At 45.5% G+C, this 14,261-nt stretch overlaps 1 protein-coding gene across 1 annotated transcript in view; it reads right to left on the minus strand.

Annotated features, from left to right (window-relative positions):
• The window catches only part of cusr (Copper-only SOD repeat protein), a 68,322-nt gene that overhangs the window by 43,032 nt on the left and 11,029 nt on the right, over positions 1-14,261 (minus strand). The window contains exon 2 of the mRNA XM_084319280.1: positions 159-2,235. Coding sequence (XP_084175406.1) covers positions 159-2,235 — 2,077 coding nt within the window. The remainder of the gene's footprint in view (positions 1-158; positions 2,236-14,261) is intronic.

Genomic DNA, 14,261 nt, shown 5'->3' on the forward strand with positions numbered 1-14,261 from the left:
ACACACACACACACACACACACACACACACACACACACACACACACACACACACACACACACACACACACACACACACACACACACACACACACACACACACACACACACACACACACACACACACACACACACACACACACACACACACACACACACCTGGATCCATTAGTGTAGTGAATCACCAGGGATCGCCCCACTATGCTGTCGGGCCCCGTCAGTGGCAGGTTACTGTCCGTATACAGGGTCTGTAATTGGTTCTGATCCGTGAGCAGTCCAAACTTCCCACTGATGTCACCTGCTTCATACTGGTCCACGGTACCAGCAAAGGGTGACGGGGAGGCCGACACGTTGTAGGCGAATGGGTTGAAGTGACCCATGATATCTGCCTCGGAGCACGGCTGGCTGGTGCTTTTGATCGACAGCATATGAACGTGGTAGCCCCCGGCTCTAGAGTTCAGGTTGGTCAGGGAGACGTTCAGGACTGTCGGGCTCAGAGGGGAAGACTGGGAGAACCTTACCCGTCCCGTGCCGGCGCCGGGGCCGAACCAGGGGCCGGAGGTCGCCGCGGGGAGATGGGTCAGTGTGAGGTTGGCACAAGCCATCCTGGGAGCGGCCTCTTCCGCTTCGTGGATGACCACCGACCGGCGAATCATGGAGCTCGAACCATCCAACCAGGAAGTGGTATCGGTGAAAAAGAGTTTCCCTTCCACCCCGCCTACTATAGTGCCTAGGTTGAGGGTGCTGTGTTTGCCGGAGAGGTCTCCCACCTCACAGGACTTAGGGTTGGAGGGGCTACAGTGGATGCTGTAGCTGCTGTCCTCCGTGTCAACGTTGAAGGGGTTCCAATGGCCCCCTGTGGTGTCACAGTGCCCCTCGTCATCGTCCCTCTCAGAGGAGATCGAGTGGGTGTGAATGTGCCATTTGTGGTTGTTGGTGGCAGTCGCAGTGGGTCTTCCGTAGGACAGATCCATGAAGATGGACACGTCGGAAAGAGGATCGCTCTTCAGCTGGCTGAACTGAATCTCTCCGACCACAGGGCTTTGGAACCTGGCCTTGGCCACCAACACCTCCCCCGGGTAACCGATACTGGCACACACAAACCTGCTACCGTCAGGCTGGTGGATCACCACCGACCGGCCCACAATGCTCTTCTGTCCAAACAGCGGGAGGTTGTAGTCCACGAAGACCATGTCTGTCTCGTTTCGACCTTCCAGGGACATGTGTCTCGCGCTGAGGTCACCGGTCTCGTACTTGTCGTGTGTTGACCCGGGTCCTTGGGGGTATGTTGGGGCGTGCGTGTCGAGCCCGAATGGATTCCAGTGCCCGCCCACATTGTCATTCATGCACATGCTTTGAGGCAGCGACCTCGCTAAGGGCAAGGGGAACTGGTGGACATGGAACGGCCCCACTAGGCCCTGTAGGTGGGTCAGGTTGACCCTCAGCTCCGTGACGTCAAATGGAGAGGCCTGTTGGAAGTTGAGGTAGCCTTTAATCCCTCTCATGTCCAGCAGTGCGCTCACCTTCTTCTCCTGCATGGTGTAGATCTGAGCACACCTGTACACCGACCCCATTTGAAAGAGAAGAAAAAAAGTGTCGATATTGAAAGTAGTCAGGTCCAAACGGGACTTCGCAGGTCGTGTCGGGGTTCCGACCTTTAGAGCTCCCAGTTCGGTTAACGTGGAGGGGTCTAGGCTTCCGAGGAGGGTGTCACAGTTAGTAGCAGGACCCACAGATCCAAAGAGAGTGATGGTAGTTGACGCGGTGTTGACCGGACCGGTAGTAGCCAGATCTGCGAGGAACCTGGTGTGGGTCAGTCCCGTGTTGAGCCTGATGTAAACGTTACCCGCAACGGAGCCGCTGAATCTGGCAAGGCGCGTCATAAAGTTTTGACCTCGACTCACAACCGTGCAGACTTTAGAGCCATTGCAGGTCTCCAGGCTCAATGAGAGGTCATCCAGGTTGGATCTTTTCTCAAACAGACGTGACACAGTGACTGTTGACTCTGAGGCGGCGGTGAAGGTGAAGACACTGGAGCCTATGTTTGTCTTGGAACAAGGCTGAGCAAAATGGCCGTACATGACCGGAAACTCTGTGAGGGAGAGGTTGAGAGACCCACAGGTCCCGGCACCGGACACGCTCACGGTAGCCATTTTGGAGATGGGGTTGAATGACACCTGTCCTGTGACTCCACCCATGTTCAGATTAGCCTGAAACTGAACGGCGGAAATGGAACCTAAAGAAAGACAAAAAGAAGAAGAAGGGATGAGAGTATGATCTCTTTTTCTCTCACACAGATACACACACAACCTTGCATGCACAAGCATACACACACAGTGCATGCATTCATTCCTTTATTTAGATCCTCAGAGATTGAGGGTTGACCCTGATTTTCAATAATGCTTAAAGACAAATATTATATTAACATTGGTTAAAACAATTAAAAGAAACAGAAAGGCCCCCTGCTGGGTCTCGAACCCAGGACCTTCTTGCAGTGAGGGAGCAGTGCTAACCACTCTGCCACCATGCTGCCTTGACAGGCAGGCTTCACCCTCACTCCAGGGATTTATTATGCTCGTCTTCTACTTCCTTGTGTGATTTTGAATAAGAACAAGTTGAGAAATGGGTCTATACTTTTGAAAATAATTTCTTAGCGCGGGCATGTTCAACCAGCACTGCAGCGGCTCATAATGGACAGGCTATAGACCTGTTTGCTGTCCACGTCAGACTCAGGGCGGGATCCACAAAGAATGGATTGCGCGGTGCTAATTGCACCCTTACATGCGCGGGGTTTGCACACTAGAGGACATTGCGCGGATGAGCAGACATCCAGCTGCAGCCCGGCAGCCACTGGGCTCCTCCCACTGCCACACTGTCAGACCCCACGCTTTCCGGCCCCTCTCTCCCAATGGCTGATTTGGGTCACGAGACCTCCGCCATCTTAGCGCCACCCACCCAATGGCTGAATTTGGTCACGAGACCGCCGCCATCTTGGGGAAACGGATGAGATAAAACTGGGAACGAGATAATAATAATAAACAAATAAACCTGTTCCGTCCTCTGAGCTTTTAAAATTGACAAACTGGTTTAGGCAACTTAGATTACAAGTCAGTTTTGGGAAAGTTATGTGAACACAGAGGGGCAGAGCTCGAGTTTTATATTAAGATATTATGTGAGCAAAAAAGAAAAGAGAAATCTATAAAGTATATATTTTACTCATACAGTATGTACATCCTCTGGCCTGTTTGTAGAACTTCCCTGTGTTGACAAAGCTAAACCCTATTGATATGAAGTCTAAATAACATGAGAGGATGCTGTCATTATTGCACTACTGAGTTATTTTGCTATGTTTCAATATTAAAAGAAGAATTATAATAATACTTTTGAGTTTTATATTGTTTAAAACTTCAACAGCAGAAGCTTATATGCTAACCATCAAAACATTAAAGAATATTTGGAGCAATTCCATAAACCTTTCAATATCATAGCAATCAGGGCCGGACTGGGGAAATAATTCATACCGGGAGATATAGCGCGAAATATAGCCCCAGTCAGATGCACTTTTTAGTGCATGTGAATCACAAACTAATGAGCCAACAATTGCTTACTACAATGTACTGTTATGAAACTCAAATAAAACTCTCTCCACCTTCAAAAAGAAAAAAGCAAGAGCACAACATATTTTTCTCTTTACTATTATAATACAGTTAACCACTCTCTCCACCTATTCAAACAGAGCAAGAGCACAATACCATATTCACTTTACTGATGCACTACCCATCAACAGTTAAAATAGCCCTTTACACAAACATTAAATAACAGACCTTTCATTACAATACTATAATAACAGTAGCCACTGCCAGAATAGGGACACATGTATCGCGTGTGGTGAGCACACGCATGCATGCACATTGCACAACGAAGACAGAAGATTGCGTTGTCTCAATCATTTTAACTATAAAATTAGCTCAAAGTATGAGCTCACTGACTGAAATTTCCAACAAAAAGCATCAATTGTCAAATAATATTGATCACATTAACTAGACTAGATGTTTTTGAGGAAATTAGAAAGGGAACAACAACTTAACCCTTGTGTCTGATCAGATTCTTATTTTTTGATAACTTTAAGTTTGCAGTGATTATGTTTCTAGCCAATATATGTGGCAAAGGTGTGTAATCTTTGAATTATCTTGGAATTATTTTGACTTTCTCTTTCATAAATTGTTTATTCAACTTCAGCCCGATCATAACCACCACATGTTGTTTTTTGTAATGTCAGATTTAACAACTCCTTTCAGAAAAGTGGGAGTATTTCATTTTTAATCTGAAGTTGAATAAAATATTTATGGAAAAGAAAGTGGGAAATTATTTCAACATATAATCTTTTTATGGCGTTTTTCAATTTAGTCCCCTAATATGGTAAGAGTATAACACTTTAGTTTTCAGACACAAGGGTTAAATGATTTCAAGTTTCAAGTTCAAGTTTCTTTAATAGTTGTCATACAGAAGTACAGAATACTTTTATACAAAATGCTTCTTACTGTTACGCTCCAGAGACTGTGTTAGACAAGATAAGTATGAAATAAAATAGTATAGCATGTAAAATAGAAGTAAAAATAGAGGTCACAGTGTTCAGTATAGACATATGTACAATGTTCGATGCAGAATAGAAGTACAGTAACTGAGTTACCATACAATATACAATATACTATGCAATGTACTAATATACAATACTATATAGTGCAGAGCAGAAATGGGATGAGGTACAATTTAGGTACAATTTACAGTAAGGTGTACGAGTTGTAGTGCAAATCCTTTACCAATCAATATAAAGTGTAAAGTGTGTTTAGGTGTTCTAAAGTGTGTAAAGTGGGTGCTGCAGTGAGTTGTTTGTTTAAAGTGAGTGTGTGCGTGTGGATGTGTGTGCTGTGTACATTTGATGGTTGTTGCATAGTGTTTATTGTTCGTTGAGCAGCCTGATGGCCTGGGGATAGAAGCTTCTTCTGAGTCTTTCTGTGCTCGCCTTAAGACTCCGGTATCGCTTGCCTGACCGCAGCAGTTCAAAGAGGCAGTTGTTCGGGTGGCTGGAGTCCTTGATGATTCTCTTAGCCTTCCCCCTGCACCACTTGTTGTAAATGTTCTGGAGGGTGGGAAGCCCCCCTCCAATTGTGCGTTCGGCTGAACGTGTCGCTCTTTGTAGTCTGCTACGGTCTTGTGCAGTGCTATTCCCAAACCAGGAGGTGATGTTGCCAGTCAGGATGCTCTCGATTGTACATGAGTAGAAGTTCCTAAGGATCTTCTGACTGACTTGGAACTTCCTTAGGCGCCTGAGGAAGTAGAGGCGTTGTCGTGCCTTCTTCACAACACTGTCAATGTGTGTGGTCCATGTCAAGTCCTCGGATATGTGGGCTCCGAGGTACTTGAAACTGTTCACTCTCTCAACCGGTGCCCCGTCGATGCTGAGGGGGCTGTAGTCCCTGACCTCCGACCTCCTGAAGTCCACAATCATCTCTTTTGTTTTGCTGACGTTCAGGGAGAGGCAGTTCTCCTGACACCACTGTGACAGATTCTCTACCTCTTCCAGGTAGGCCCTCTCGTCGTTGGCAGAGATCAGGCCCACAATACTGTGTCATTAGCAAATTTGATGATTGTGTTGTTGTTCCGCTGTGCCACGCAGTCATGTGTGTACAGGGAGTAGAGGAGGGGGCTCAGAACACAGCCCTGGGGGGCCCCTATGTTGAGCGTGATGGATGAGGAGGTGCAGTTGCCTGCTCTTACCACCTGGGGTCTGCCCGTCAGGAAGTCCAAGACCCACTGGCAGAGGTCATAGTTCAAGCCCAGGTCCCTGAGCTTGGCTATGAGTTTGGAGGGGACTATGGTATTGAATGCTGAGCTGTAGTCAATGAACAGCATTCTCACATAGTTCCCCTGCCTCTTGTCCAGGTGTGATGCTGCTGTGTGCAGCACATGGGCTATGGCATCCTCCGTGGATCTGTTAGGGCGGTATGCAAATTGCAGGGGGTCCAGGTTGATGGGGAGGGAGGAACAGATGTAGCCCTTCACTAGCTTCTCAAAGCACTTCATGGCTATGGAGGTGAGGGCTACAGGGCGGTAGTCGTTGAGGCAAGCGGGCGTAGATTTTTTGGGTACAGGGATGATGGTGGACTTCTTCAGACAGGTGGGGATGACAGCCTGTTCTAAGGACAGGTTAAAGATGTCAGTGAATACCGGGGCCAGTTGGTCGGCACAGACTTTTAGGACGCAGCCTAAATATATGATATTCACTTTTTTAAAGGTCCGCCTCACCTCATGCTCTGTTACCCTGAACACTGAGTCTCCATTGGCAGACCCCCCCCCCCATTGCCGTGGCTTGTAGGCTGGTGTTGTTATTCACAGCCTCAAACCTCGCATAGAAGGTATTGAGATCATTTGCTAAGGAGATGTCACTGTTCAGTTTGAGGGAGGTGCCTTTGTAATCTGTCATTGTTCTGAGGCCCTGCCACATACCTCTAGAGTCAGCCTGTTCAAACTGAAGTTCAACTTTATCCCTGTAACGCCGTTTTGCCTCTATTACTGCTCTCCTGACGTTGTATCTTGCCGTCTTGTGTTCTTCCATGTTGCCTGTCACCAGCCCGGTGTTGTAGGCTGAGGTGCGCACTTTCAGAGCCTCACGGACGGATTTATCTACCCAAGGCTTTTGATTTGGGTAGATTCTAATTGTGGTAGAGGGGATTGTTTCTTCTACCAGAGTACAGACAAAGTCAAGCACCGTTTCAGTGTATTCGTTAATATTGGCTGTGTTATCACGGAATACACTCCAGTCTGTGCATTCAAGTGCAGCTTGGAGTGTCTCCTCTGACGTCACAGTCCAACGCTTAAAGGGGAACTCCAACATTTTGGGAAATTAGCTTATTTAACATATTCCCTGGAGTTAGACAAGAAGATACATACCTTTTTTGTCTCTGTGCGTGCATTTTAGCTTTGGGAATAGACGCTCCGTTAGCATAGCTTAGCTTCATCACTGGAAGTGGGGGAGGGTTAGAGCCTTACAGTGCCTTACAGTGTATTGCAAGGTCTGACATTGACCAAACTTGATATGCATGACCTTGGTGGGCTCTAGGTCAACTCCTGAAAAGGGGGTCAATGTCAGACCTTGCAATCAAAAGTTAGGGGCGCACTGAAATTATGGCAAGGGTTATTAGCCCCCTAACTTTTGATTGCAAAGTCTGATATTTAAATGAGGTAATATGGGCGGAACATGTCCCCTTTCTATGGAAATGAGTTTCGTAGAATCTGCTCGCCTCCGCCAATTGCGCCGACCGCGTGAATACTTTCCCCAAGGCAGTTGTCCTTCCGCGTTTGGTTTACGCGGCCTGATTGGCCACTGACGCTTCTCTCAACGCCCAATCGCGTTACTCCTAACGCTCGCTCCTAACTTTCAGAACTTCTCTCAGTTCCACAATTCCATCACATCAATATACTACTAACTATCAACTAACTCGCTACCGCCGTGCATCAATATACTAACTAACTAGCACATCAATGCACTAACTACTACCGCCGTGCATCGCTATACTGTTACCGCCGTGCGTGCATCAATATACAAACTAGCACATCAATGCACTTCTACTACCGCCGTGCATCGCTATACTGCTACCGCCGTGCATCAATATACTAACTATTGATGTGATGTCGATTGATATGAATAGCTAGTTACGTTAATATAGAGAGATGAAAACAATACGTTATTTATATTGATGTGATGTTGATTGATATGAATAGCGAGTTACGTTAATATAGAGAGATGAAAACAATACGTTATTTATATTGATATATTGATGTGCTAGTTAGCAGGGCCGCCTGGGAGAAATGCGAGGCCCAGTGCGAGATTTAAACGCGACCCCCCCCCCCCCCCTAAAGGTAAAAAAAAAAAAGAGAGAGAGAGAGAGAGAGAGAGAGAGAGAGAGAGAGAGAGAGAGAGAGAGAGAGAGAGAGAGACAGAGACAGAGACAGAGACAGAGACAGAGACAGAGACAGAGACAGAGAGAGAGACAGAGACAGAGACAGAGACAGAGACAGAGACAGAGACAGAGAGAGAGAGAGAGTCAGAGACAGAGAGAGAGAGAGAGAGAGAGACAGAGAGACAGAGAGACAGAGAGACAGAGACCACGGCGGGAACAGAATAGATTGCATGAAAAACTCACCCTAATGCAGAATCAATGGCAAAGTTGGAAGGAGACGACGTCGACGCATTTTCCTACCGTGGAGATGAAAAAGTTCACCAGTCGCATCCATGATATTGTCCCCCCGTTGGGATGAACTTGGGAGTCCTAGTTTATCTGCCACACGTTAGCACTCGATAACGTAGCAATTAGCAATTAGCTAAAGGCAGGGACAGGTAACTAGCGTTAGCTAATGCTAGCTAGCTAGCTAACGCTAGCTAATTGCTACTAGCCGACTATAGCTATAGCCTGACTGAAGGTTCTAACACGCAACAACTTTCATCTTCAGTCCATCTGCCGAACGTCCTCTTCGTCTTGGCACAACCTAATCATACTTGGTATTGATAACAAGCTTATGGCACACTGTGTTATTTCTTCTGCTGCGATGCTGCTTTTCAAAAGACATCCACTCGCTCCTGTGGATAGTGCTGAATAGACCCTATTAGTTAGTTAGTATATTGATGCACGGCGGTAGCGAGTTAGTTGATAGTTAGTAGTATATTGATGCAGGTAGGTAGCTGATGTGATGGACTTGTGGAACTGAGAGAAGTTCTGAAAGTTAGGAGCGAGCGTTAGGAGTAACGCGATTGGGCGTTGAGAGAAGCGTCAGTGGCCAATCAGGCCGCGTAAACCGAACGCGGAAGGACAACTGCCTTGGGGAAAGTATTCACGCGCACCGACCAGTTAACGCGACGCACCTGCCGCCTTCACAGACGTGGACACATACAACTACACGCACGCGGCTGCAGACATGCTGTGCACACGGCTCTGTTTATAGTCCATTTTTGGTGTCTGTAAGCGTCAGCGTCGAGTGCTTATGTTATGATTGTTGTAATTGCTGTAATTGCTCCCGATGAGCAGGTTGGCACCTTGCATGGTTGCCTCTGCCATCGGTGCTGCAGCTGCGTGCGTGTAAGTGTCAGTTTGAGTATATTCGGGGCTTAAGCGATATAAAGAGGCAATCAGTCCTATACATTTCGTCCTGTGTACAGCCAGAATCTATGGACAGATTTTGTTGATTGAGGTTTCGTTGGAACAGCAGAAAATAGCTATTCTAAACAGTATATAATTAGTTCGAGAAATATAAAGCCACATACCGACTCGAGATAGCCTTGGGTGGCGTGATTTAGAAATAAAATATATAGAAATAAGGGTAAGCACTAAAGGTAATTTCAAATGCTTGGTTCTGAGATTATCAATACAGTAAACATTTATTTCTGATAGGCATGCTGATCAGCAGTAATGCAACCTCATGATTATTATTATTATTATGAAGTTATTATTATTATTATTATTATTATTATTATTATTATTATTATTATTATTATTATTATTATTATTATTATTATTATTATTATCATTATTATTAAATGAAATGCTTCAGTTTAATATATATTAATATGAATTAATTATTAATTAGTCATGTGACTGAGTTGGTATTGCTGATTGCTGTTTACAAACATACCGTGTTTGAGCCAAACAGCTGGGCCCCGTTCCCCGTACCTGGTTCAACTAAGTCGATCAAGATGTCATTATCCAGATTCAGTTAACCCGATGTTTGAAGCCGGGATTTTCCTGTTCCTCGAAGGTGGATTCAGTCTCGTTAACTCAAGCCAGACTTGAGACCCAGGATAAGTGCACGCGGCCGCTCCAGTTGAAAAGCCAGCACGTATCGATAGCAGAGATCCTGATTCTCTAGCGGCATTGATTGATTCATTGATTTAAAACTTTATTAACATATTGCAGTACGGCTCAATCGCCTCGCCGACAAGTTAAATGCGTTATCTATAGGCTAATTTTAAGACCCTCATTACCTCAATCAATCAGATTATATTTCTTTAAACTTGCCTGCTGGATTGAATAATCAAATGAGATCTTGCTAGCGAAAATAATTAGTTAAACTGTTATACAAAATAACGATACGGCTCTCTTCCCATTGATTGATGTATAGTCGATCTTTTACTTATCTCCACTGTGGTGTAACGGGTTCTTCTTTTGACTTTCACGCAGACGACCGGGGTTCGAAACCTAGTCTTTCCCTTCTTTTTGCGATGTAGGAATAATTCAATTTGGTGCACGTTGAGAGCTATATAAAGAATGACATCCTCAATGCATGTAGATTTATAATATTTTAACTGAAAACTAGGCTACTTTGGCGTATAATCATTAATATTATATTCCAAAAAATTATATTGGAAAGACGGGGTTTCGAACACCGGTCGCTGGGTTGCCAGGATTGAGCACTACCGCTGCGCCACTGTGCCAGATGGGATAGATTCATTGTTTATACATTAATGAACGAGACAAGATCCACAATCCACGCATAGATACTTCAATTTTATGCTTGAATGAAACACAATCCAGGCGCTCCACATCCACAGCGGAGAATATGAAAGGAATCAGAGCCAAACGAGCGATAGGTTTCAATCATTAAAAATATCCCCGCGGGATTCACATTTGCAATGCTGCGCGTTGTTAAAATAACCACATAATGTGTACATCGCACCGAGCGAGCGCCACGGTATATATAACGTGCATTATTTAGGACAAAGTGAATTTAGTATCAGCATTTTGGGTCTATTTTACATTTCAAAAGCCCCCTCTGGAAGAATGGAGCACAAAAACCTAATTCAGAATGGTATAAAGCAGATCCTAGACTGTGGGAATAATTTCAGGAAAGAGCTGTCACTTCTTTGCGGGGGCGTGGCTGTGCTTCATCCGGCTAACTTGAACTTAACCCTGCTCTCGACCAGGCTCAAACTTTTGGATCTGTTGTCATGGTGATTTGGACAATCCAGGTACGGGGAACGGGAAAGTCCGGCTTAAGTCAGACTTAACCGAAAGTTATCCGGCTAACTCAGTTATCCAGGTACGGGGAACGGGGCCCTGTCTATAGTAGAAAGCAAACATACCTCTCTCAAGTGCACAGCTATGGAAGGCTTGAATTATCATCCAAATGTGAAAAACTAACAATACAGTAATGTAATAAATAATATACGTATATCTTTAATTACACAATCATAAAGTATGCAAAGAATTATACAAATGTTTTATTCTTTAATTACACAGAAACCGCAAGGTATAGTGCTGTTCTCCCGTTCCTACTCTGTAAATACAAAGTAACAACAGGGGGCAGGCTGGATTATGAAGTTTACACTGTTCTCCAGCCTGTTATGTTGCCATTCTGGACGAACATGCCTGCTAGGAGCTTGTTCTAAATGAAGTATAGAACCATTTCTCTATGTTCTTATTCACAATCAATCATACAATGAAGTAGAAGACAAGCATAATAAATGCCTGGAGTGTTGGTGAAGCTTTCCTGCTGAAACAGTCACAACTGACATGTGTTTTATTGCACTTCATCCATATACATGTATGATTTATGTGTGATAAGAAATGACACAGTAAATGTCGGAAAGTTACACTCAAAATTCCCAATTGTTACTCTCTTGTGTTTTCTTCCAAGCAGTGTTGTAGTATTCGAGTCAGGACTGGACTGATTTTCAGGACTTGCGACTCAAATTATACTTGAGCACTGATGACTCAGACTTGAATTTGGACTCTATCATTGACTGCATTCGGACTCGGAAGGTGCAGATGAGGACTCAGACTTGTTAATTGATAAATACAGTTATTTTTTTTTATTGTAATATGCCCTAATAATTTGGCATAAGCTATTGATGGCTAGTGCATTTGTTTGGCTATTGTGTCACAAAGTAAATAAACTCCCTTTGAAATGGTGACCGCTGTGTCATTTATGTTTAGTGTAGACAGATTTATTTTATTTGTATGTCAGCTCTTTGACTGCCAGAGTGGAGTGGACTCAACCTTGATGACTTGGACTCGGACTAGGGTAATGGGGACTCAACTCAGACTTGACTCTGGCTCTTCTTTGATGACTCAGACTTGGACTCGAACACTGGGGACTCGAGATTTAGTGACTCGACTACAACACTGCTTCAAGTACCAGTAGGAACCGGTAAGTATTTTATGGATTTATACGAAGGAAGTTACACCACAAGTTCTGGGAAATTACACACGTGAGCTGTATTATAAAGCTGTATTACCCACATGTCTCTCCTAAAACCGCACTGCGCACCCCCAATATGGTGTGTTATACTATTTAACCCATATATCTATAATAATATATATATTACAGGTCCACTGATGATGCGGTCTCCCATGTACTGCACAGCACCCTCTCTCACCTAGACCGTCAGAAGGGGGGCTATGTGAGACTGTTGTTCATTGACTACAGCTCAGCGTTCAACACCATAGTCCCCACCAGACTGGTGGACAAGCTGATCGAGCTGGGTCTGAGCTCCGCTCTGAGCGCCTGGATACTGGACTTTCTGAGTGAAAGGCCCCAGGCGGGTCAGGGTGGGGGGTCAGACCTCCTACACCATCACCCTGAGCATCGGGTCCCCCCAGGGCTGTGTTCTGAGCCCCCTGCTGTACTCACTATACACACATGACTGTGTGGCCAAGTTCAGCTCCAACTCCATAGTGAAGTTTGCGGACGACACAGTGGTGGTGGGGCTGATCTCGGACAACGACGAGAAGGCCTACCGGGAGGAGGTTGAGGTACTGGAACGCTGGTGCCAGGACAACAGCCTGCTCCTGAACATTGGTAAAACCAAGGAGCTGATCGTGGATTTTAGGAGGAGACAGCAGGAGACACACACACCACTGAGGATAAACGGGGCTACCGTGGACAGGGTGAGCAGCTTCAAGTACCTGGGGGTCCACATCTCAGAGGATCTGACATGGACAACACACATAAACTCAGTCGTAAAAAAGGCGAAGCAGCGCCTCTACCACCTGAGACAGTTAAGGAAGTTCAGAGTATCTGGGAAGATACTCCAGTCCTTCTCCGGAGCTGTAGAGAGCATCTTGACTGGAAACATCACTGCCTGGTATGGAAACAGCACGGCACAGGACAAGAAGGCCCTACAGAGAGTGGTGCGCTCAGCCGAGCGTACCACGGGTATTGCTACCACCCCTGCAGGTCCTATACAACAAGAGGTGCAAATCCAAAGCCTGCAGAATAATGAAAGACCCTCACCACCCCAACAACAGCCTGTTCATGCTGCTGCAGTCAGGCAAACGCCTGCGAACACCAGCAACTAGAACAGAGAGACTTCGGCTCAGCTTCTTCCCCCAGGCCATCAGAGCCTTGAACACTGAACTCGCCACACACAAGCACACATGAGCACACTCACAACACACACACTGTACACGCTCACACACTAGCAGCCACTTTAACATGAGCACACACACACTCATGCTGCACACGCTCACACTTATGGTCACTTTACAAAAGGAAAGGTCACTTTAAGAATAGTATAGTATAACTTGAGATTGTATAATATAGCATTGTATAACAGTGTACATAAAGACCTAGTGCCTCATCCGTAGCCAGGGGTGTAGCTCCAGATTCTGGGCCCCATGAAAGAATGTATTTGTAGGCCCCCAGTGAATGCGAGCACGTGTAAGCGCGCGAGCGAATTTTTTTTGGCCATTTTTTTATTGATGAAAACGCATAATATGGTTTTTACCTATACATTCGGATCAGCAGTTCAGCACCTGCACTGTTGGTGGGTGAGCCTAGTAAAGGATGTCGCATTGCGTTCATCTTCAATGAATGGACCAATGCAATAGTCTACCAAAGCCCCCCCTCTCTCTATATATATCTCACACACACACACACACACACACACACACACACACACACACACACACACACACACACACACACACTTCAGAAACAAACATAGTATCAATGAGAGCATCAATAATACACCTGAGTGATGTCTAGTAAAAAAGAAAAAAAAAAAAAAAATGTTGGGCCCCCCCCCCCCCCCCCCAGTGCTGGGCCCTTGGAATCATCCTAAGCTACCCCCCCCCCCCAGCTACGCCCCTGTCCGTAGCTAACAGTGTATTGCACTACCACAGGACCTAGCATGTCCTACCATGCTCTGTAAATAACTCATGTACATATACCGATATGCCCTACTTTGTTTACTTGTTTTATTGCACA

The sequence above is a fragment of the Notolepis coatsorum genome (assembly GCF_963971535.1).
Source record: "Notolepis coatsorum genome assembly, chromosome: 7".
Classification (NCBI taxonomy): Eukaryota; Metazoa; Chordata; class Actinopteri; order Aulopiformes; family Paralepididae; genus Notolepis; species Notolepis coatsorum.